This window comes from Cebidichthys violaceus, unplaced genomic scaffold, assembly GCF_023349555.1.
Source record: "Cebidichthys violaceus isolate CVI_PGR_0920_01 unplaced genomic scaffold, fCebVio1.0.p SCAF_67, whole genome shotgun sequence".
In the NCBI taxonomy this organism is placed as follows: domain Eukaryota; kingdom Metazoa; phylum Chordata; class Actinopteri; order Perciformes; family Stichaeidae; genus Cebidichthys; species Cebidichthys violaceus.
This window is the reverse complement of record NW_027176894.1, coordinates 347,899-372,256: the sequence shown is the minus strand read 5'-3', so window position 1 is coordinate 372,256 and position 24,358 is coordinate 347,899. Positions and strand designations below refer to the sequence as shown.

General features: G+C 42.4%; 4 protein-coding genes and 1 long non-coding RNA gene across 5 annotated transcripts; 2 read left to right on the top strand and 3 right to left on the bottom strand.

Annotated features, from left to right (window-relative positions):
• The first annotated feature begins 17 nt into the window (after window positions 1–17).
• Window positions 18–19,930, top strand: LOC137890600 (uncharacterized). Its single transcript, XR_011105300.1, has 2 exons — window positions 18–161; window positions 18,070–19,930. It is a non-coding gene; the product is annotated as an uncharacterized lncRNA (long non-coding RNA).
• Window positions 3,109–5,561, bottom strand: LOC137890599 (tripartite motif-containing protein 16-like). The gene has a single exon (XM_068734742.1). It carries the CDS (start codon window positions 5,513–5,515, stop codon window positions 3,836–3,838), a length of 1,680 nt encoding a protein of 559 aa, XP_068590843.1. The 5' UTR covers window positions 5,516–5,561; the 3' UTR covers window positions 3,109–3,835.
• On the bottom strand, window positions 10,715–13,255 carry LOC137890615 (tripartite motif-containing protein 16-like). Its single transcript, XM_068734773.1, has one exon. The coding sequence runs from the start codon at window positions 13,147–13,149 to the stop codon at window positions 11,467–11,469; it is 1,683 nt and encodes a 560-aa protein (XP_068590874.1). The 5' UTR covers window positions 13,150–13,255; the 3' UTR covers window positions 10,715–11,466.
• Window positions 15,408–17,966, top strand: LOC137890647 (zinc finger E-box-binding homeobox 1-like). Its single transcript, XM_068734816.1, has 3 exons — window positions 15,408–15,441; window positions 15,872–16,052; window positions 16,212–17,966. The coding sequence occupies exons 2-3, from the start codon at window positions 15,950–15,952 to the stop codon at window positions 17,330–17,332; spliced, it is 1,224 nt and encodes a 407-aa protein (XP_068590917.1). The 5' UTR covers window positions 15,408–15,441; window positions 15,872–15,949; the 3' UTR covers window positions 17,333–17,966.
• Window positions 19,931–21,088: 1,158 nt separating the features above from the next.
• On the bottom strand, window positions 21,089–23,540 carry LOC137890598 (tripartite motif-containing protein 16-like). The gene has a single exon (XM_068734740.1). It carries the CDS (start codon window positions 23,493–23,495, stop codon window positions 21,816–21,818), a length of 1,680 nt encoding a protein of 559 aa, XP_068590841.1. The 5' UTR covers window positions 23,496–23,540; the 3' UTR covers window positions 21,089–21,815.
• Between the last annotated feature and the right edge of the window lie 818 nt (window positions 23,541–24,358).

Below are 24,358 nucleotides of genomic sequence, written 5' to 3'. Positions count from 1 at the left end.
GTGGGCGGGATGGGGAGTCCGGGATGAGAAGGTGGCTCCTGTGCGCCATAACCAAATTTGTCCTATCAGGGAAGGTGGAGTCACAACCTTAAAGCCAGCATCAGGCGCCCAGTGTTTCGCGACCCGGCGCGGCCCGTGCGGGTGGAGTCTCCGGGGTGAAGGTTGAAAAAGCGGGCTCTACCTCGCCACCGGCTCGGCCCGAGGTTCCAGAAACACGGGGCGCCCGTTCTTACCGAGCTTCTCCTTCTTTTGGTCGACTTTAGTCGTGAGTCAGTGTTTCAGTGTTATTAGCTTGTACATGAAGTCATGCTGTACGTGAAGGAACAGGGCTGTTCCCTGCTCCACCCCAATGCCTCCAGCCTTATGCAAGACCTGTGTGCTGTTAAAAGTGCCATTGAACGGTGTTATCGTTTCTTCTTCTCACATGTAGCCAGTATTACGTCCCTCTGGTCCTCACGCAAGACCCACGTTGACTAATGTTTGTCGACTTGCACAGAGCAGCTTATTTGCCACAATTTTTAAAAAAGATGCTTCCCTTGAAAGGTGCGGAACGTGACAGAAACTAGTGAATCACTTATACAAAAATCTGCTGCTGATTTTATCAGATCATCTAACGAATCAATTCAATGGTTTTGCCTCTACATAATATATATATATTTTTAAATGAATATGTATATTTGATGCTGAGGGATCATTTTCGGTGATGGCCCAGTTACTCAAGGAGGAAACCGTTGATAAATACAGTCCAGACTGAGCTTACATGCGGATATGAAATGCCTTGTAAACTCGATCAGTTTCCTGCAGATGTTAAAACATTTATTTTGGGGGTTTTTTTAAATGTGAGTGAATGCGTTTTGAAGTCATGAGTTTTAAAAAAATGTTTACATAAGTGCTTTTAAAAAAAAACACGAAAATGTTCTGTTAAAGCAGATTGAAATCCTCAAAGCTTCAAAACATGCAGGGAATGTTGTCTAACTCCAACTTCACTCTCTGGACGAAAAAACGTACAAAAAGACACAAAAAAAACCAAGTCAAATGTCGACAGACAGATTTTAAATTTTGCCAAACCTGTGCACTTGTTTTCAGACGGGAAATAAACCGATGATTTGTGGCAAGCTGTCCCGCACTTCAGGTAACAAACGTTAGTGAACGTGGTCTCTGCCGAGGTGTTTTCAGTTACCGAACAGTGTTCATTATATTAGTCTGTTTTATTGTTTTGATGTGTGTCCTCTGTATGGTTTTGTTTTTTTTCAACAATGGCAGTATTAGAACCCTTTCACAGATTAAAAAAAAAAAATGTACCTGTTTAGTTTTTAGAAGACTTTTTTATATTTATGTGTCTTATTTTTATATTTTCTTTTATGGTTATTTATTACACATTGTAGTGTACATTACTGTAGTTTGAATTGATACAATAATATATTTTAGTATGAAAAATAATCTCAAGACAAACAAAAAAAAACAAAAAAACCCAAAATGTGGTTCTGGGAGCTGAAGTTTGTTTTAACAAAAAAAAAAAAAAAAAAAAGATAAAAACACGTGTTCTGTAAACATGACTTCTGTTTAAAGCTAAAAAAGAAGAAGAAGAAGAAAAAAGTCAGGAATGAAGTGAGAAATAGAAACTGTTACATGTGCATCCGCGTCGTTATGAAGCTACTGAATTCTAAAACTCTGTGATTTTAAAGAAGCATGAGTCGTCGCCGTTTTAATGAAGGATCTTGTTATGAAGCCTCCCTTTTGATTTCGAAGCCAAATTTAGATCGTCCCGCCGCCCTGTTTTCTGTTCTGTGCCAACTTTGTTCCATCGTACTGTCGAAGGCTGCATATGGTTTGTTCTGTCCTCGCCCTTTGTACATCCACTGTCTTTTTGTATTGTTTTTATTTTAGTTTTGCTCCATTTTTATGACTCCCCATCACAATAAAATATAAGACAGCATGTCTGAGTCTCTTGTTTTACTTCTCAGCGTCCTGCTTTGTCCGTTAGCTGGGTCAAAAAGATGAAAATCAAATCCAAAACCGCTGCAGTGATTCATGTGAGGATAAGAGGACTTGGTTCACATCTAAGCCAGAGACGTACAATAGGATTCAAGTCACTTAGACATGACTTAGTTTAGACTTATTTACTCTCTTTAAGCACCATTTTAGCCTTTAGTCTTGAGATGAATGAGGGGGGGGGGGGGGGGGGGGGCACTCGAGAATTAAGAAGTCAGAGGTCGACTGGTTATGACTGGTTGTGCATTTTTAAAGGCTGATGTAACAACGACAGATTGGAGCAGGAAAAGGCCAATGGCTGATTAATCTCACACACACACACACACACACACACACGTTTTGGCCCTCAGACGATCACACCTAGTTGTGCTCGGCTCACTCTTACTGTGACGGTTATGCCTGCTAGCCCCAAATATATGAGCGGAGAGTTGAAAGCACAAACATGTGGACAACATCTGGAGAAATACTAAAAGAAATAGAGTGTTGCAGAGTTGCAAACCTATTGCAGAGCAGACAATGTGTTTGTACTTTGTTTAAGGCATAGTTACAGAAGTTCTGCTGCTTTAGTGTAACCATTCACTGACAGAGAACATGGAGCTCTGTCCAAATCTAAATCCATGAAATCTCATCATTTGTTTCTGTCTCTCTTGGGAAAATGACAGACTGGCTGATTTCAGTGTGAAAATGTTATTATGTGCAATTAGAGTATGAATCAATGTGATATTTATATATATATATTTTACTTTATCATTGTTTCCCTTATTGTGATTGATCATCCCCATTTTCCTTCTATACATTTGTCAGTAGCTACAACGACACTTGTCAGTGTAATAAATCCTCTTTATTGACTAAGTGCACAAACAGAATGTTGTCGTAAGAAGCGACACGTGATTTCAAACTCTGCTCATTTCTCTGAGACAAAGATGTTTTAGTGAGGACAGTTTAAAGGACAGAGACTGACTGACAAATGTTCTTCTGCTCTAAACATGAACTCTGTACTTTGTGCTGTTTCAGGAGGAAAAGTGACTCACTTATACTCTCATATTAGTTTCACATTTTCTCCATCAGCTTTGTATGAAACCCTGTAAATAAGACAAGAAGAAAAGACTTTGTTCATTCTTGAATCAAGAAATACTTTATTCATCATGTGAACCTTCAGTTTGTTCACATCCCATCAGTGAAGTCTGTTCAATGACTCTTGTTCAATGATTTCATGAACACATTCACTTCATCCTCATAATACATTTGTTTGACCAGAATCTCACTTATGTGAAAGAGAACAATGAATGATTTACTTATTGATTATGATCATAATAATTAGTTATATAATACATCATAGTACCTCTTTTGTATAACGATTAAGAAAACAACAAGAACAACATTTCATCTGTTATAGAAAATAAACATAATTTCACTTGAAGAAATCTTTACAAAGAGTGTTGAGAACTAAATATCTTTGATAAAAGAAGCTCTGGTGATTTCTCTCTTTAAGAGCCATGCAGTGGAAGAGAAACAACAAGTAACAAATACATCAACACTAATATTTATCAAACATTTAAACCTCAGAGCAGTTTACATTTTCATGAAGAGAAATATCAGTTCAGGTCAACAAAGATCATCATGAGCAGTGATAGCCTCCATGGCTAAACAGACACAGAAAGGAGCTCCACCTAAAGAAACTCAAACATTTACAGAACAATAATGAGAAGACGTCAAAGCACCGCCCACAATGTTTGATTGACAGCTGAAGAACAACCAGCAATTAAGCGACAATGATGGCGACAAAATGAGTTTCAGGATTAAAACACAAAAATGAATTTGCTGTTCCTTAAATCACTTCTGACTATTTTAGTTTACAGAACTCAGCAGTGGCTCCAACATAATAAAACCTAAGTCCAGCATAGAGAGGCTGAGTGAATGTGGTCTGGACTCTGTGGAGGAGAGTCATGGTTTCAGAGACGCTGTAGAAAGACAGAATACCTGCTCTGTGATCCAGGTACACTCCTACTCTGGAGGACTGAGGACCAGAGACGGGAGTTTGGATATTGTTGTACCAAAATGTAAAACCGTTTTTGTTACAATTTAACGCCCAAGATTTGTCATTGTATCCAAATCCACATTCATTATAGTTCCCTATTCTGATGATATTCTTGTATGCGACTGCTACATAAACTCCTCTTCCTCTCCACTCCACCTCCCAGTAACAACGTCCAGTCAGACTCTCTCTACTCAGGACCTGGAAATATGAAGTGAATCTGTCTGGGTGACTAGAATAAGACTGATGTTCTCTCACTAATGTTGCTTTTCTGTTCCCCTCAGATAATAACAGATATGTGTTTGCTGTGTTTGGATCCAGTGTGATTTCACTTGAATATCTTAAGAACTCAGCTCTGGTCTTGGGCTCTGCTTGTGAAGGTGACAGTAAAACGTCCACTTCAGTCACTGCCAGTGAGACGTTTGTCCACTTGTCTCTCAGAAGGTCCTGTAGTTTATCTCTGACTTCTGACACAGCCGCCGTCACGTCCTCAAAGTATCTCAGAGGACGGATATCGATGGCGGACGAGTCTGTAGATTGTCTGAGTGGTGACAGTGAGGGGTAGTTGTGTAGAAACTGGTTGTGATCCTCTGTGTGCGAGAGCAGCTTCAGCTCAGCGTCTTTCCTCTTCAGCTCAGAGATCTCCTGCTCCAGCTTCTCCTGAAGCTCTTTGACTCGACTCACTTCACTTTTCTGCTGGGATCTGACCTGCTGCTTCACATCGGAGCTTCTTTTCTCCATGAGACGGATCAGCTCGGTGAAGATCTTCTCGCTGTCCTTCACCGCTTCGTCGGCGGAGCGATTGACGGCCTCCACCTCCTGTTGAAGCAGCTTCACGTCTTTCTCTCTGTCCTGGATTCTCTGCTGGATGTTTAGTCGACTCACCTCCAGCTCTCTCTGCCTCTCAGTCCTTTCTGCTGCAGCTGTGACTGTGTCGTGGCCTTTGTGTTCATCCACAGAGCAGAGGTAACAGATACACTGCTGATCAGTACGGCAGAACATCTTCATCACCTCATCGTGACGAGAGCAGATGTTCTCCTGGAGCTTCTTGGAGGGGTCCACCAGCTTGTGTTTCTCATAGGCAGGGGATCCAGAATGAGGCTGGAGGTGTTCCTCACAGAAAGAGATCACACATTGCAGACAGGACTTGATGGCTTTCCGTTTCCTCCCAGTGCAGACATCACAGGACACATCTTCAGGTCCAGCATAGCAGTGATCAGCAGGAGCAGCTTGGAGTCCAGTCTTCTTCAGCTCCTCCAGAACAACTGCTAACATGGTGTTTTTCAGCAGGAGAGGCCTCGGTGTGAAGGTCTGCCTACACTGAGGGCAGCTGTGGAGTTTCTTCACATCCTCTTCATCCCAGAAGCTTTTAATACAGTTCATGCAGTAGCTGTGTCCACAGGGAATAGCCACCGGATCCTTCAGTAGATCCAGACAGATGGAACAAGAGAAGGTTTCCCGATCCAGCTGAACTCCTTTCTGCGCCATTTCACCTCTCAGGAACAACGACTGTCTGAGTTTCACTTCACTAGAAGCGACTCTGCTTTGACTTCTGATCTGAACAACATGTGTTTGTTCAGTGAATGGAGCCTGTCAGCTCTATCGCTTCACCACCATGTTGGTTACACCCATCTTTAAAACTGTAGATCTGAAGGGGAGGGAACCAGGAAGTCTGTGGACAGAGTGGAGCCGGCTGTGTTTGAGAGCAGGAGGAAGAAGGAGGGGTTATCAAGCTGTGCTTCATTCCAGGAAGAGGAGCAGCGCTGTGAATGTGAACTTTGTTTCCTCATTTACAAACAGAGCCTCGGTTAAAACCTGCTCCACGGTTGAGAACATTTCATTTCTGTAGTTTCAAGATTCACATGTATTAATTTCATGACTTCATGATTGGACCTGATATAATCTGCACATTTTCCATTTGTTGTTGATGTTAAAATATTCCAGCTGTTGCAAAAGCTGAGTCACTCACTGGTTGAGTGACGACTGAGAAAACTCCTCAGGAACAACATGAATCTCCACCAAACATAAACTGGTGGACAGGAATGAGGAGGACTTTCCTAAAGAACAATGCATGGACTCATATCAAATACTGTCTCTCAGTGATCACTTATGACCCACTAGAAGTGGTTCACTCTGCAGAGAGAGAGCATCAACCTCTACATGAACTCAGCCACCAGGTGTCAGATAGAAATGGTTCATCCAAGAGGAAGCTATGAAAATGGCGGACACACAGCGGGGCGAGACGCCAAGCGGACAAAGCTCGTTCTACAATGAGAGTGAATCAGGGTTTGTCTTTCACCTGCTGTTGAGAGGGAGGAGGAGCCAACTTTTAATGTTGTGTTTTACAAACCGACAAAGATCAGAATAACTTCTTCCACTACTGGTTCCGGTGTAATAATTTATGGGGATATTTTTATTATCAAGTCTAACTTTTAATCTTTTTTGTAATGTTTTTTTTTTGCTGCCGGAAATGGGCTTCTATATAAAAGTAATATGATTGTCTTAAAATTAAAGTCTATGGTGCTTTACGGTGTACAGTGACCATAAACTACATCTCCCACAATGCTTCGGTGATTTTGTGACCCGCGAAATGACGGCATCCTGCCGCGAGACAGCAGTTGTTCCATATCGCCGTTAAACTTCGTCAGTTAAATGTTGTTTCACACCGTGATGGTGAAGATAAACCGTGTCATTAATACGTGGTTCACGTGTGTTCTGAACCGTGAGGGGGGATCCGTTAAACCACTATTATTCACTCAGGAGTGACGTGTTGTCTGTGTGCCGACATTCAAACTAACAGGTGGACAGGAGAGGAAACAATCCGTAAAGAGAACAACCGGTCTGTCTTCTGTGTTATGAGGCAGTGTCGGTGATGAAGGACACCGAACACGGAGCTAAATATGCTACATTTAGCCTCCAAGAAAAACATGAAATTGTCCAAGAATGAAAAGGCAGACTGCAAACGCAGCAGAATATATTTCCAAAAGTTACATCCAAAAATGATGCAGCAACGTGTTTTTCAGAGGGTGCAGTGAAGCAGAGGGTGCTTAAAGTTATGGAGGACGAGAAATGTCTTAAGTATAAATAAATAAATAAATAAATGTATAAATACAGAAATGAATGAATAAAAGAATAAATAAATGCTGAAAGAAATACAGAAATGTTTAAATGCTGAAATTAATAAATACAAGTGGATTCCTAAACAGGACTTACATAAATACATATATTTCTACATTTCTGTTCTTCTTCATTTATTTATTCATGTGTCCGTATGTTAATGAGGGAGGCGGTCTGAAGCTCATTCTTAAGCAGGATTGGTCAAGTAGGGGAGCAAGACAGAAGCAACCGATTCCTAACCGATCATCTCTGTAGACGAGGTCAGAAAACTATCTAGCAGCACTGATGGCTTCCACTATGAAGGAGATTATGGCTATAGTTTATTTTGATATAGAGAAAGCATATGACTCCATGTGGAGAGAGGGCCTACTGATTCAAATGTATAGAATGGGTTTCGGTGGAAGGATGTATAACTGGATATTGGATTTCTTGTCAAGTCGATCATTCAAGGTAAAAGTTGGAGATGCTGTTTCAGATGAATTCACGATTGAAAATGGGATCCCTCAAGGTAGTGTTATTAGCCCTATATTATTTAATATTATGATACATGACGTCTTCATGGATGTTGACAGAAATATCGGCTCCTTGCTCTATGCTGATGATGGAGCGATATGGAAAAGGGGAACAAATATGAGACAAGTGATCAGTAGCATCCAAAAGGCTCTATTTCATGTTGAGAAGTGGTCGTATGACTGGGGGTTTAAGATGTCTGTTGCTAAGTCTTGCTCCATGATATTTATCAGAAAGACAAATATAAACAATACTCATCTTAAATGAAATGGACAAAGTATGGAGAGGGTGGCAGAGTTTAAATATTTAGGCATATGGTTTGATGAACAATGTTTGTGGAGAACTCATATTAAGCATATCGAAACTAAATGTCAAAAGGAGCTTAATGTAATGAGAGCAGTTTCTGGGCATGAATGGGGAGCAGATAAACGGTCACTAATGGATATCTATAGGGCCGTTATACGATCATGTATAGATTATGGATGTATGGCGTATGGAGCAGCTGCTAAGAGCACATTAGAAAAGTTAGATAGAATTCAGTTCAGAGCTCTAAGACTTAGCTTGGGTGCCGTTAAATCTACCCCAAACAACGCTCTGCTGGAGGAAGCTGACGAACTGCCATTAAGCTTAAGACGTTCAAAACCAGCTCTGGCATATTGGGTGAAGCTAAAGGGATCAGGAGAGGAACTTCCCACAACTAATGTGCCGTCTGAATGCTGGGAATACAGCCAAATTAAAGACAAAGGGTTTGGTTGGACAATCAGTACAGTAGACAAAGAATACGGTTTAAATGGGTTACAGTATGGTCCCAATGTAATGTGGGGAAATGTTCCGCCTTGGATATGACCAGTTCACAATGTAGATCTATCACTCATAGAACAGAGGAACAAATGGATGGAAAGAAACTCGTATGACATTGGACATCAGACTCAAGTATACATCAACAATAATTATTATAACTATCTGCAGATTTATACAGATGGATCTAAAGACAACGGGAATGAACACGTAGGATCAGGGCTATTCATTCCAGGATTCAGTGTGACCTTATGTAAAGGAATTAATGACAGACTGTCTGTGTTCACAGCTGAAATGACTGCAATCATCTTGGGACTGCAATGGGTAGAAGAGGTCAGGCCTGAGAGAGCGCTCATCTGTTCAGATGCTGCTGCAGCTTTAAACAGCCTAAAGTCCAAAACAAACAAGAAGAGAGGATTTAGTGATGGAAATATCTCTGATCATGTTGAGACTGCAAAGACTGGGAATACATGTTCAATGTTGCTGGGTTCCTGCTCATGTAGGAGTGGAGGGCAATGAGAGAGCAGATATGATTGCAAAGAGAGCACTAAAACTAAAAGAAGAGCAGATCTTGAATATTCCTTTTGGGAAGGGGGAAGCCAAAGCATTAATAAGAGAGGCAGTACGGGATTTATGGCAGAAGAAGTGGGACAATGACAACAAAGGAAGACATTATTATAACGTTCAGAAATCCATAAATGTGAAGACGTACAAAGGGAAGTATAGAAGAGAGGAGGTCGTATTATCCAGGTTAAGATTCAGACATACAGGACTTAACTCAACGCTGTATTTAACGGCAAAAAGGGACTCAGATAAGTGCACTGTTTGTAATGTCACTGAAGACGTGGAGCACGTTGTCCTGAAATGTGGAAGATACAATTCAGAAAGGAACATCTTGAAGCAAAAAATGTGTCAGTTGGGACGGAGGTGGAGTTTGGAGGGAGTTCTTGTTGCGGACGAAGAATGGCGTGAGTGCTGCAGGGCACTGTTGAGATTTCTTAAAGAAACGGGATTAGACCGTAGGATTTAGCTGCTAGCAGGTGTTGATTAGGTCATTGTTATTATTTAATATTTTTAGATCAGTGATGAAACTTTTACCCTGCACACTCCGGTACAGTATGTGGCGGTATAAACCTATTCAAGTTGGTTGCGACCCGCCAATCAAATTTAAAGAAGAAGAAGAAGAAGAAGAAGAAGAAGAAGACTATCTAGCAGCACTGATGGCTTCCACAGTCTGCAGCTGGGACTGCTGCGCGAGGCTGCTGTGAGACTGACCGCCTGTGAGTGCTTTGTGACGGCGGAGGTGCTCACGGCAGCACCCGCTGCTCGTTGAGGACAGTCACTGCAGAACGAGACGTGCTTTCACGTCAGAGTCTCCACAACACCTGAAGAAGTCGCTAGATTTGTCGCTAGTCGCCTTTGACAAAAAACAAAAAGTTGTCGAGAGGATTTGGAAAGTCGCCAGATTTAGAGAGAAAGTCGCTGATTTGGCAACACTGGGCTAGTGGACTTCAACGTTACTGTGCAAGGCAGCAGTAGTAGACCAGAAGTGATCACACTCCTGTGACCAATCCTGCTTTAGACAGAGGTTAGGACCTCCCACCTCATTAGCATACAGACGCATCAGTAAATAAATTAATAAATGTAGTTGAACAGAGATGAGACATAATTATATGTATTTCTATATGTCCTGTTTGATTATCAACTTTTATTTATCCGTACATTAATTTATTTCCATATTTATTTAAGCATTCATTTATACTTTTATTTATTTCAGCATTTAATTCTTTTATTTATTTATTTCTGTATTCAAACATTTATTTATTCATTCCTGTATTTACTTACACATTTATTATTGCATTTATTAATTGATTTATTTATACTTAAGTCATATTCTGTCCTAAAGTGTGTGAGCAGGTGAGCTCCGACCAGATACAGACTTTTAAAAATGTCAGTTGGTGAAGAAACACCATCGCAGACCGAGTTCAGGAACTAGCAGACAACCTGACAACACAGCTGGCCGAAGAGACGAGCAGTGACTCGTCTTCTTCATGAGCTGTTGATGAAAGCACAGAGAACACGGACACATCGTACCTCATCTATCAGTGTTCATAAGGGGCTGGAGGCAGACTGGACCGTCAGTGAGGAGCTCTTGGATGTAGCTCAGATGCTTTTCTTTAAAAGTTTGATCTTTGATTGAGTGATGTGGGTTTAATAACCCTAAATTAAAAGGGTTTAAGTTATAACAGTATTGTGCTTAAATATATTTTTACATTTATTTCACTGCATGTACAATATTTTTACACTTGAATAAACAATAATCAAATGCAGAGACAGTTATTTAACAATATGTTAGGGAGTAGTTACATTTATACAGTCTTACAGTTACAACCGGCTGATGTGGCCCAGATTGAGTTTGACAGCCCTGATGTAAACCTTCAGTTGGTAGAATAATGAATGATTTACTGATTGATTATGATCATAATAGTTAGTTATATAATACATCATAGTACCTCTTTTGTATAACGATTAAGAAAACAACAAGATCAACATTTAATTTGTTATAGAAAATAAACATAATTTCACTTGAAGAAATCTTTACAAAGAGTGCTGAGAACTAAATATCTTTGATAAAAGAAGCTCTGGTGATTTCTCTCTTTAAGAGCCATGCAGTGGAAGAGAAACAACAAGTAACAAATACATCAACACTAATATTTATCAATCATTTAAACCTCAGAGCAGTTTACATTTTCATGAAGAGAAATATCAGTTCAGGTCAACAAAGATCATCATGAGCAGTGATAGCCTCCATGGCTAAACAGACACAGAAAGGAGCTCCACCTAAAGAAACTCAAACATTTACAGAACAATAATGAGAAGACGTCAAAGCACCGCCCACAATGTTTGATTGACAGCTGAAGAACAATCGGCAATTAGGCGACAATGATGGAGACAAAATGAGTTTCAGGATTAAAACACAAAAATGAATTTGCTGTTCCTTAAATCACTTCTGACTATTTTAGTTTACAGAACTCAGCAGTGTCTCCAAACTGATAATACATCCTGAGTCCAGCATAGAGAGGCTGAGTGAATGTGGTCTGGACTCTGTGGAGGAGAGTCATGGTTTCAGAGACGCTGTAGAAAGACAGAATACCTGCTCTGTGATCCAGGTACACTCCTACTCTGGAGGACTGAGGACCAGAGACGGGAGTTTGGATCTTGTTGTACCAAAATGTAAAACTGTTTTTGTTACAATTTAACGCCCAAGATTTGTCATTCAATCCAAAATCACAATCATTCAAGATCCCTGTTCTGATGATATTCTTGTATGCGACTGCTACATGACCTCCGTTTCCTCTCCACTCCACCTCCCAGTAACAACGTCCAGTCAGACTCTCTCTACTCAGGACCTGATGATATGAAGTGAATCTGTCTGGGTGACTAGAATAAGACTGATGTTCTCTCATAAATGTTGCTTTTCTGTTCCCATCAGATAATAACAGATATGTGTTTGCTGTGTTTGGATCCAGTGTGATTTCACTTGAATATCTTAAGAACTCAGCTCTGGTCTTGGGCTCTGCTTGTGAAGGTGACAGTAAAACGTCCACTTCAGTCACTGCCAGTGAGACGTTTGTCCACTTGTCTCTCAGAAGGTCCTGTAGTTTATCTCTGACTTCTGACACAGCCGCCGTCACGTCCTCAAAGTATCTCAGAGGACGGATATCGATGGCGGACGAGTCTGTAGATTGTCTGAGTGGTGACAGTGAGGGGTAGTTGTGTAGAAACTGGTTGTGATCCTCTGTGTGCGAGAGCAGCTTCAGCTCAGCGTCTTTCCTCTTCAGCTCAGAGATCTCCTGCTCCAGCTTCTCCTGAAGCTCTTTGACTCGACTCACTTCACTTTTCTGCTGGGATCTGACCTGCTGCTTCACATCGGAGCTTCTTTTCTCCATGAGACGGATCAGCTCGGTGAAGATCTTCTCGCTGTCCTTCACCGCTTCGTCGGCGGAGCGATTGACGGCCTCCACCTCCTGTTGAAGCAGGTTCACGTCTTTCTCTCTGTCCTGGATTCTCTGCTGGATGTTTAGTCGACTCACCTCCAGCTCTTTCTGCCTCTCAGTCCTTTCTGCTGCAGCTGAGACTGTGTCGTGGCCTTTGTGTTCATCCACAGAGCAGAGGTAACAGATACACTGCTGATCAGTACGGCAGAACATCTTCATCACCTCATCGTGACGAGAGCAGATGTTCTCCTGGAGCTTCTTGGAGGGGTCCACCAGCTTGTGTTTCTCATAGGCAGGGGATCTAGAATGAGGCTGGAGGTGTTTCTCACAGAAAGAGATCACACATTGCAGACAGGACTTGATGGCTTTCTGTTTCCTCCCAGTGCAGACATCACAGGACACATCTTCAGGTCCAGCATAGCAGTGATCAGCAGGAGCAGCTTGGAGTCCAGTCTTCTTCAGCTCCTCCACTAAAACTGCTAACATGGTGTTTTTCAGCAGGAGAGGCCTCGGTGTGAAGGTCTGCCTACACTGAGGGCAGCTGTGGAGTTTCTTCACATCCTCTTCATCCCAGAAGCTTTTAATACAGTTCATGCAGTAGCTGTGTCCACAGGAAGTAGTCACCGGATCCTTCAGTAGATCCAGACAGATGGAACAAGAGAAGGTTTCCCGATCCAGCTGAACTCCTTTCTGCGCCATTTCACCTCTCAGTAACAACGACTGTCTGAGTTTCACTTCACTAGAAGCGACTCTGCTTTGACTTCTGATCTGAACAACATGTGTTTGTTCAGTGAATGGAGCCTGTCAGCTCTATCGCTTCACCACCATGTTGGTTACACCCATCTTTAAAACTGTAGATCTGAAGGGGAGGGAACCAGGAAGTCTGTGGACAGAGTGGAGCCGGCTGTGTTTGAGAGCAGGAGGAAGAAGGAGGGGTTATCAAGCTGTGCTTCATTCCAGGAAGAGGAGCAGCGCTGTGAATGTGAACTTTGTTTCCTCATTCACAAACAGAGCCTCGGTTAAAACCTGCTCCACGGTTGAGAACATTTCATTTCTGTAGTTGTTAAATATTTCTTGTCTCCTCAGAGGAAGAGTTATAAACAAACATGAAGCCATCAAAAGACTCATTCTGTTCAGTTTTCTTTTACTGCTTAAAAACAGCTGGCTGACAAAAGAGTTATCAAATTAAACTAATATGAAACATTTAAATTGCTGTATAATACCTTTCTCTCATATTTAATGATCAACTTTTAAACGTTTGTCTCAAAAGAGTTGAGTTTCAAGATATGATCCTGATGCAAAGCAGCGTTTCAAGATTCACATTTTTTCATTTCATGACTTCATGACTGGACCTGATATAATCTGCACATTTTCCATTTGTTGTTGATGTTAAAATATTCCAGCTGTTGTAAAAGCTGAGTCACTCACTGGTTGAGTGACGACTGAGAAAACTCCTCAGGAACAACATGAATCTCCACCAAACATAAATGATTGTGTCTCGATGACTTAACATGAGACTGAACATGTCGCTGCTTTCAGACGTCGAGTCCTTCTGATGTTGGTTCTGGTTGAACTGAAAGCAGCGTTTCATATGGATATCATCACGGTTATGAAATTGTTCCTAAAGAACGTTTGTACTGCAAAAGGTGGAGTAACTTTCCATGTGATGGTGCAATAAATCAATCTCAGCTGTCAGGAACCCTAATCATGACTGTATTAGATGAATCAATGATATGATAGTGTGTGTGTGTGTGTGTGTGTGTGGGGGGGGGGGGGGGGGGGGGGAACAAAGCAGTCCAAGAAAATCAGAGTTACCTTTTCATTTGTCTGTATTCCTTCAGGTGATGAGTGTTTTGGAAAAACTTCTCATTATAAATCGGGAGAAGAGTTTTGTTGACAAATTCAAAGAAAATAATGAAGTCTTCAAATGATTCAAAGTTGTCCTATTCTAATTTATTTTGCTTGCAAGGGAAAGATGCACCACAGCCACCTCAGTCAGTGTCTGTGGTGAATAGTTCAACATCGTACAAGATACCAAAACCATGTTATGCACACATGAGTTCAGGCCCTGGGATAAATCATAGACAAGGAGTAGATGTGTTAGATCGGTGCCCTGGCTATCGTTCTTATCTAAACACACGCCAAGTGTGTTTACTGGGAATCAGTGATGGTTTTATGGTCTGTCTTCAACTTGTCAGACACTGTGTCTTCACTTCCTCTGTCCGAAGTGGGAGTGTGTGACCAGCCGTGAGAAACACGACACTGTGTTCAATAAAACTGATCAACTGCTTCTATAGGACTGCTGTGTTATGTCAGTATTTGTGTTCCTCACTTTCCCTTTCAGTTGTACATCTTTTAAAACATTTCATGATATAAGAATATATTTTTCCCATTACATGAGAAAGAGTGGGAGCAGCTTCTTACATGGGACATGAGTACCAGACAGTGGGTTGATATGATGCATCACATCATGTTGTGATGTCATACTCAGTGTTGAGGAACTACATGTAAATTAACTAGTTTACCTACATTTTGCAGAAGCTTCTTGGTTGTTCAACAACATTCATATTTGCTTATTTTTCCAATTGTTTTGTGTCATTAACTACTGAAACTACAAACAACATTGTGCCATAAAAAGGAAAGATATATTTATATCTATATATATATATATATATATATATATTTACTTTATCATTGTTTCCCTTATTGTGATTGATCATCCCCATTTTACTTCAATACATTTGTCAGGTAGCCACAACTACACTTGACCTTTCACCTCTGTTTATCGCCTGCATGTGCCAAAGGTCAGGCGACAGCGTCATCATGTTCAGAAAGTTGTTAAGATTGTTCAAGTCAGATTGACGCTAAACTGACCGTCCTATAATCAAACTGTGTCCTAACTGAACCAGTAGGGGGCAGTGGTGGCAGTAGGGGGCCACCACGGCCGGCGGCGTCACTGGAGCAAAGACTGTCGTACTGAACGGCCATAAGGTTGGTAGTAGGGTTGGGCCAGCATTAAAAAAAAATGCATTTGAATCCAAACACTGGACCGGACTGGTGTACCACATTTTACCACTAGGAGGAGCAGCTTTTCCCTAAATTGCGAATAGCTGGTCCACCTTAAAGTGAACCTTCTGGGCTTAGCCCTCTCCACTTTTAGTCAGCAGGTGACAAGCACAACACAAGAGCTTATTATCTCATCTTATACCTGTTCTACTACTCTGACCACAGAGCAGCTCCACTGCAGCACCTGAAGTATACATTTTCAAAGGGAGACATCAACGTCCATCGTTCCAACTTCTTCATTTCAAACAGGGAATCGCTGAGCTAATTTTCCTCACACCAGTGCCGACGCATCAGCCGACGCATTGCATTACATAGTTGGACCACGATGATGAATGTCTTTGTCTTCCATGTGCAGCAGGAGAAGAGGCCGAACAGCAGCTCTGACGGCGTCTCACCAGTGGAGGAGCAGAATGACTCGGATTCGGCCGCACTGATGAAGAAGCGACGGCTGGAAAACGGCGTCTACCCGTGTGACCTTTGCTCCAAAGTCTTCCAGAAGGGCAGCTCCCTGCTCAGGCACAAATATGAACACACAGGTAGGCCTCACGATCAAAAAGACACTTCTTCTACTCTACTTATACTCGATTTTGAGAGCACATAGCAGGATTTGAACCAAACACAGTTCAGTTTAGTTTGTTATTTTCGAGCAAAGGCCGTACGAGTCCCTGTCCGACTCTTTGTTCTCTCGTCTGCAGGAAAACGGCCCCACGAGTGCAACATCTGCAAGAAGGCCTTCAAACACAAACACCACCTGATCGAACACTCGAGGCTGCACTCCGGTGAGAAACCCTACCAGTGCGACAAGTGCGGGAAGCGTTTCTCTCACTCCGGCTCGTACTCCCAGCACATGAACCACCGCTACTCCTACTGCAAGAAGGACGGGCCGAACTCCGGCTCCGGATCGGGGCCGCGCAGGGTTCAGTCGGAGCTCGACGGCCCCGGCGCCGGACCGCAGTCGGACAGTCGGACCACGACCCCGCCCTCCCAACTGGACTCAGACGAGAGGGAGAGCGAGGAAGAGGACGACGAGGCCATGTGTATGGACGACATCCGGGTGGTGCAGGTGGACGACGGTGATTGCGAGATCTACGAGGGGAACTTTGAGGACGAGGAGGAGGAGGAGGGAGAGGAGATCGTGGAGGAAGAGGCAGAGGGGGAGGAGATGGTGGAGGAAGACGCGACAGGAGAGGAAGAGGCAGAGGAGATGGTGGAGGAAGACGCGACAGGAGAGGAAGAGGCAGAGGGAGAGGGGGAGCAGGAAGACGCGACAGGAGAGGAAGAGGCAGAGAGGGAGGAGATGGTGGAGGAAGACGTGACAGAAGAGGAAGAGGGAGAGGGGGAGCAGGAAGACGTGACAGAAGAGGAAGAGGGAGAGGGGGAGGGGGAGCAGGAAGACGCGACAGGAGAGGAAGAGGCAGAGAGGGAGGAGACGGTGGAGGAAGACGCGACAGGAGAGGAAGAGGGAGAGGGGGAGGAGATGGTGGAGGAAGACGCGACAGGAGAGGAAGAGGCAGAGGGAGAGGGGGAGCAGGAAGACGTGACAGGAGAGGAAGAGGCAGAGAAGGGGGTGGAGAAGGAAGAGGCAGAGAGGGAGAAGGTGGGCGAGGAGGTTGTTTGTGACGTGGTGGAGGTGGAGGTCGGGGACGATCACATGGAAGACGAAGAGATGGAAGAAACGACTGAAGGAAAGAAGGAAGCGACAGGCGCGGGTACGGAGGAAATGCCAGACTGTGAAGCAAATACGGACAAAAGCGTCAGGGAGGAGTCGGACGGCGCCGAAGCCACAGAGGAAGTGGTGACAACAAACGTCAAATAAAAGATGGGAAAATGTCTTCGGGGGAGCTCGAATAGACGAGTCGATTTAAGACAAAACCGCAGAAAAGTCCTGAACGTCTCGGCGGTTGCCTGATCTTAACGGTCCACTACTGTGTACAACAACCCAGGTGTGCCTGAACTTGAAAAAAAAAAAAGAAAAACAAAACAGTGACATTTTATTTTCTTTTTTTTTTTTTCTCTCTCGTGGAAATGAAATATCAGTGTTAAAAATTGTTTATAGAAGTACAGATTTTAAAGCAGAACTCACCCGTCAAACTTGTTACTGAGACATCCCAGGTCGTTTTATCGTTTGTTCGTTTTCATTTGGTCAGTGTTACTAATCTTGTTTTATTGTTTGAGAAACATTTTAACCTGTAAAGATGAGAAAAATTTCTATACCTTTTTATTGCCAATGAAGTTTCCTAAATCAGTATTTTATTGAGTTCTACGAACAAAAACCTCTGCACTACAGTATTCCTGGTTTACCTACGGATACATGCCTCATGCATCGTATGCCCTTCAGTGTTATATACGTACACTAGCTAGCGAGATGTTGTTTGCGTTAGTGTTAGTCTTTGCTAGCTAGCATTACTTTTATTTTTCAGTTTGACTGTTAGCCTTAAGGAAAACTAAGTATTCTTGGGGGGGGGGGGGGGGGGTGGTTGTGGGCGGGATGGGGAGTCCGGGATGAGAAGGTGGCTCCTGTGCGCCATAACCAAATTTGTCCTATCAGGGAAGGTGGAGTCACAACCTTAAAGCCAGCATCAGGCGCCCAGTGTTTCGCGACCCGGCGCGGCCCGTGCGGGTGGAGTCTCCGGGGTGAAGGTTGAAAAAGCGGGCTCCACCTCGCCGCCGGCTCGGCCCGAGGTTCCAGAAACACGGGGCGCCCGTTCTTACCGAGCTTCTCCTTCTTTTGGTCGACTTTAGTCGTGAGTCAGTGTTTCAGTGTTATTAGCTTGTACATGAAGTCATGCTGTACGTGAAGGAACAGGGCTGTTCCCTGCTCCACCCCAATGCCTCCAGCCTTATGCAAGACCTGTGTGCTGTTAAAAGTGCCATTGAACGGTGTTATCGTTTCTTCTTCTCACATGTAGCCAGTATTACGTCCCTCTGGTCCTCACGCAAGACCCACGTTGACTAATGTTTGTCGACTTGCACAGAGCAGCTTATTTGCCACAATTTTTAAAAAAGATGCTTCCCTTGAAAGGTGCGGAACGTGACAGAAACTAGTGAATCACTTATACAAAAATCTGCTGCTGATTTTATCAGATCATCTAACGAATCAATTCAATGGTTTTGCCTCTACATAATATATATATATTTTTAAATGAATATGTATATTTGATGCTGAGGGATCATTTTCGGTGATGGCCCAGTTACTCAAGGAGGAAACCGTTGATAAATACAGTCCAGACTGAGCTTACATGCGGATATGAAATGCCTTGTAAACTCGATCAGTTTCCTGCAGATGTTAAAACATTTATTTTGGGGTTTTTTTTAAATGTGAGTGAATGCGTTTTGAAGTCATGAGTTTTAAAAAAATGTTTACATAAGTGCTTTTAAAAAAAAACACGAAAATGTTCTGTTAAAGCAGATTGAAATCCTCAAAGCTTCAAAACATGCAGGGAATGTTGTCTAACTCCAACTTCACTCTCTGGACGAAAAAACGTACAAAAAGACACAAAAAAAACCAAGTCAAATGTCGACAGACAGATTTTAAATTTTGCCAAACCTGTGCACTTGTTTTCAGACGGGAAATAAACCGATGATTTGTGGCAAGCTGTCCCGCACTTCAGGTAACAAACGTTAGTGAACGTGGTCTCTGCCGAGGTGTTTTCAGTTACCGAACAGTGTTCATTATATTAGTCTGTTTTATTGTTTTGATGTGTGTCCTCTGTATGGTTTTGTTTTTTTTCAACAATGGCAGTATTAGAACCCTTTCACAGATTAAAAAAAAAAAATGTACCTGTTTAGTTTTTAGAAGACTTTTTTATATTTATGTGTCTTATTTTTATATTTTCTTTTATGGTTATTTATTACACATTGTAGTGTACATTACTGTAGTTTGAATTGATACAATAATATATTTTAGTATGAAAAATAATCTCAAGACAAACAAAAAAAAACAAAAAAACCCAAAATGTGGTTCTGGGAGCTGAAGTTTGTTTTAACAAAAAAAAAAAAAAAAAAAGATAAAAACACGTGTTCTGTAAACATGACTTCTGTTTAAAGCTAAAAAAGAAGAAGAAGAAGAAAAAAGTCAGGAATGAAGTGAGAAATAGAAACTGTTACATGTGCATCCGCGTCGTTATGAAGCTACTGAATTCTAAAACTCTGTGATTTTAAAGAAGCATGAGTCGTCGCCGTTTTAATGAAGGATCTTGTTATGAAGCCTCCCTTTTGATTTCGAAGCCAAATTTAGATCGTCCCGCCGCCCTGTTTTCTGTTCTGTGCCAACTTTGTTCCATCGTACTGTCGAAGGCTGCATATGGTTTGTTCTGTCCTCGCCCTTTGTACATCCACTGTCTTTTTGTATTGTTTTTATTTTAGTTTTGCTCCATTTTTATGACTCCCCATCACAATAAAATATAAGACAGCATGTCTGAGTCTCTTGTTTTACTTCTCAGCGTCCTGCTTTGTCCGTTAGCTGGGTCAAAAAGATGAAAATCAAATCCAAAACCGCTGCAGTGATTCATGTGAGGATAAGAGGACTTGGTTCACATCTAAGCCAGAGACGTACAATAGGATTCAAGTCACTTAGACATGACTTAGTTTAGACTTATTTACTCTCTTTAAGCACCATTTTAGCCTTTAGTCTTGAGATGAATGAGGGGGGGGGGGGGGGGGCACTCGAGAATTAAGAAGTCAGAGGTCGACTGGTTATGACTGGTTGTGCATTTTTAAAGGCTGATGTAACAACGACAGATTGGAGCAGGAAAAGGCCAATGGCTGATTAATCTCACACACACACACACACGTTTTGGCCCTCAGACGATCACACCTAGTTGTGCTCGGCTCACTCTTACTGTGACGGTTATGCCTGCTAGCCCCAAATATATGAGCGGAGAGTTGAAAGCACAAACATGTGGACAACATCTGGAGAAATACTAAAAGAAATAGAGTGTTGCAGAGTTGCAAACCTATTGCAGAGCAGACAATGTGTTTGTACTTTGTTTAAGGCATAGTTACAGAAGTTCTGCTGCTTTAGTGTAACCATTCACTGACAGAGAACATGGAGCTCTGTCCAAATCTAAATCCATGAAATCTCATCATTTCTTTCTGTCTCTCTTGGGAAAATGACAGACTGGCTGATTTCAGTGTGAAAATGTTATTATGTGCAATTAGAGTATGAATCAATGTGATATTTATATATATATATTTTACTTTATCATTGTTTCCCTTATTGTGATTGATCATCCCCATTTTCCTTCTATACATTTGTCAGTAGCTACAACGACACTTGTCAGTGTAATAAATCCTCTTTATTGACTAAGTGCACAAACAGAATGTTGTCGTAAGAAGCGACACGTGATTTCAAACTCTGCTCATTTCTCTGAGACAAAGATGTTTTAGTGAGGACAGTTTAAAGGACAGAGACTGACTGACAAATGTTCTTCTGCTCTAAACATGAACTCTGTACTTTGTGCTGTTTCAGGAGGAAAAGTGACTCACTTATACTCTCATATTAGTTTCACATTTTCTCCATCAGCTTTGTATGAAACCCTGTAAATAAGACAAGAAGAAAAGACTTTGTTCATTCTTGAATCAAGAAATACTTTATTCATCATGTGAACCTTCAGTTTGTTCACATCCCATCAGTGAAGTCTGTTCAATGACTCTTGTTCAATGATTTCATGAACACATTCACTTCATCCTCATAATACATTTGTTTGACCAGAATCTCACTTATGTGAAAGAGAACAATGAATGATTTACTTATTGATTATGATCATAATAATTAGTTATATAATACATCATAGTACCTCTTTTGTATAACGATTAAGAAAACAACAAGAACAACATTTCATCTGTTATAGAAAATAAACATAATTTCACTTGAAGAAATCTTTACAAAGAGTGTTGAGAACTAAATATCTTTGATAAAAGAAGCTCTGGTGATTTCTCTCTTTAAGAGCCATGCAGTGGAAGAGAAACAACAAGTAACAAATACATCAATACTCATATTTATCAAACATTTAAACCTCAGAGCAGTTTACATTTTCATGAAGAGAAATATCAGTTCAGGTCAACAAAGATCATCATGAGCAGTGATAGCCTCCATGGCTAAACAGACACAGAAAGGAGCTCCACCTAAAGAAACTCAAACATTTACAGAACAATAATGAGAAGACGTCAAAGCACCGCCCACAATGTTTGATTGACAGCTGAAGAACAACCAGCAATTAAGCGACAATGATGGCGACAAAATGAGTTTCAGGATTAAAACACAAAAATGAATTTGCTGTTCCTTAAATCACTTCTGACTATTTTAGTTTACAGAACTCAGCAGTGGCTTCATAATAATTAAACATCAGTCCAGCATAGAGAGGCTGAGTGAATGTGGTCTGGACTCTGTGGAGGAGAGTCATGGTTTCAGAGACGCTGTAGAAAGACAGAATACCTGCTCTGTGATCCAGGTACACTCCTACTCTGGAGGACTGAGGACCAGAGACGGGAGTTTGGATATTGTTGTACCAAAATGTAAAACCGTTTTTGTTACAATTTAACGCCCAAGATTTGTCATTGTATCCAAATCCACATTCATTATAGTTCCCTGTTCTGATGATATTCTTGTATGCGACTGCTACATAAACTCCTCCTCCTCTCCACTCCACCTCCCAGTAACAACGTCCAGTCAGACTCTCTCTACTCAGGACCTGGAAATATGAAGTGAATCTGTCTGGGTGACTAGAATAAGACTGATGTTCTCTCATAAATGTTGCTTTTCTGTTCCCCTCAGATAATAACAGATATGTGTTTGCTGTGTTTGGATCCAGTGTGATTTCACTTGAATATCTTAAGAACTCAGCTCTGGTCTTGGGCTCTGCTTGTGAAGGTGACAGTAAAACGTCCACTTCAGTCACTGCCAGTGAGACGTTTGTCCACTTGTCTCTCAGAAGGTCCTGTAGTTTATCTCTGACTTCTGACACAGCCGCCGTCACGTCCTCAAAGTATCTCAGAGGACGGATATCGATGGCGGACGAGTCTGTAGATTCTCTGAGTGGTGACAGTGAGGGGTAGTTGTGTAGAAACTGGTTGTGATCCTCTGTGTGCGAGAGCAGCTTCAGCTCAGCGTCTTTCCTCTTCAGCTCAGAGATCTCCTGCTCCAGCTTCTCCTGAAGCTCTTTGACTCGACTCACTTCACTTTTCTGCTGGGATCTGACCTGCTGCTTCACATCGGAGCTTCTTTTCTCCATGAGACGGATCAGCTCGGTGAAGATCTTCTCGCTGTCCTTCACCGCTTCGTCGGCGGAGCGATTGACGGCCTCCACCTCCTGTTGAAGCAGGTTCACGTCTTTCTCTCTGTCCTGGATTCTCTGCTGGATGTTTAGTCGACTCACCTCCAGCTCTCTCTGCCTCTCAGTCCTTTCTGCTGCAGCTGTGACTGTGTCGTGGCCTTTGTGTTCATCCACAGAGCAGAGGTAACAGATACACTGCTGATCAGTACGGCAGAACATCTTCATCACCTCATCGTGACGAGAGCAGATGTTCTCCTGGAGCTTCTTGGAGGGGTCCACCAGCTTGTGTTTCTCATAGGCAGGGGATCCAGAATGAGGCTGGAGGTGTTCCTCACAGAAAGAGATCACACATTGCAGACAGGACTTGATGGCTTTCTGTTTCCTCCCAGTGCAGACATCACAGGACACATCTTCAGGTCCAGCATAGCAGTGATCAGCAGGAGCAGCTTGGAGTCCAGTCTTCTTCAGCTCCTCCAGAACAACTGCTAACATGGTGTTTTTCAGCAGGAGAGGCCTCGGTGTGAAGGTCTGCCTACACTGAGGGCAGCTGTGGAGTTTCTTCACATCCTCTTCATCCCAGAAGCTTTTAATACAGTTCATGCAGTAGCTGTGTCCACAGGGAGTAGTCACCGGATCCTTCAGTAGATCCAGACAGATGGAACAAGAGAAGGTTTCCCGATCCAGCTGAACTCCTTTCTGCGCCATTTCACCTCTCAGGAACAACGACTGTCTGAGTTTCACTTCACTAGAAGCGACTCTGCTTTGACTTCTGATCTGAACAACATGTGTTTGTTCAGTGAATGGAGCCTGTCAGCTCTATCGCTTCACCACCATGTTGGTTACACCCATCTTTAAAACTGTAGATCTGAAGGGGAGGGAACCAGGAAGTCTGTGGACAGAGTGGAGCCGGCTGTGTTTGAGAGCAGGAGGAAGAAGGAGGGGTTATCAAGCTGTGCTTCATTCCAGGAAGAGGAGCAGCGCTGTGAATGTGAACTTTGTTTCCTCATTTACAAACAGAGCCTTGGTTAAAACCTGCTCCACGGTTGAGAACATTTCATTTCTGTAGTTTCAAGATTCACATGTATTAATTTCATGACTTCATGATTGGACCTGATATAATCTGCACATTTTCCATTTGTTGTTGATGTTAAAATATTCCAGCTGTTGCAAAAGCTGAGTCACTCACTGGTTGAGTGACGACTGAGAAAACTCCTCAGGAACAACATGAATCTCCACCAAACATAAACTGGTGGACAGGAATGAGGAGGACTTTCCTAAAGAACAATGCATGGACTCATATCAAATACTGTCTCTCAGTGATCACTTATGACCCACTAGAAGTGGTTCACTCTGCAGAGAGAGAGCATCAACCTCTACATGAACTCAGCCACCAGGTGTCAGATAGAAATGGTTCATCCAAGAGGAAGCTATGAAAATGGCGGACACACAGCGGGGCGAGACGCCAAGCGGACAAAGCTCGTTCTACAATGAGAGTGAATCAGGGTTTGTCTTTCACCTGCTGTTGAGAGGGAGGAGGAGCCAACTTTTAATGTTGTGTTTTACAAACC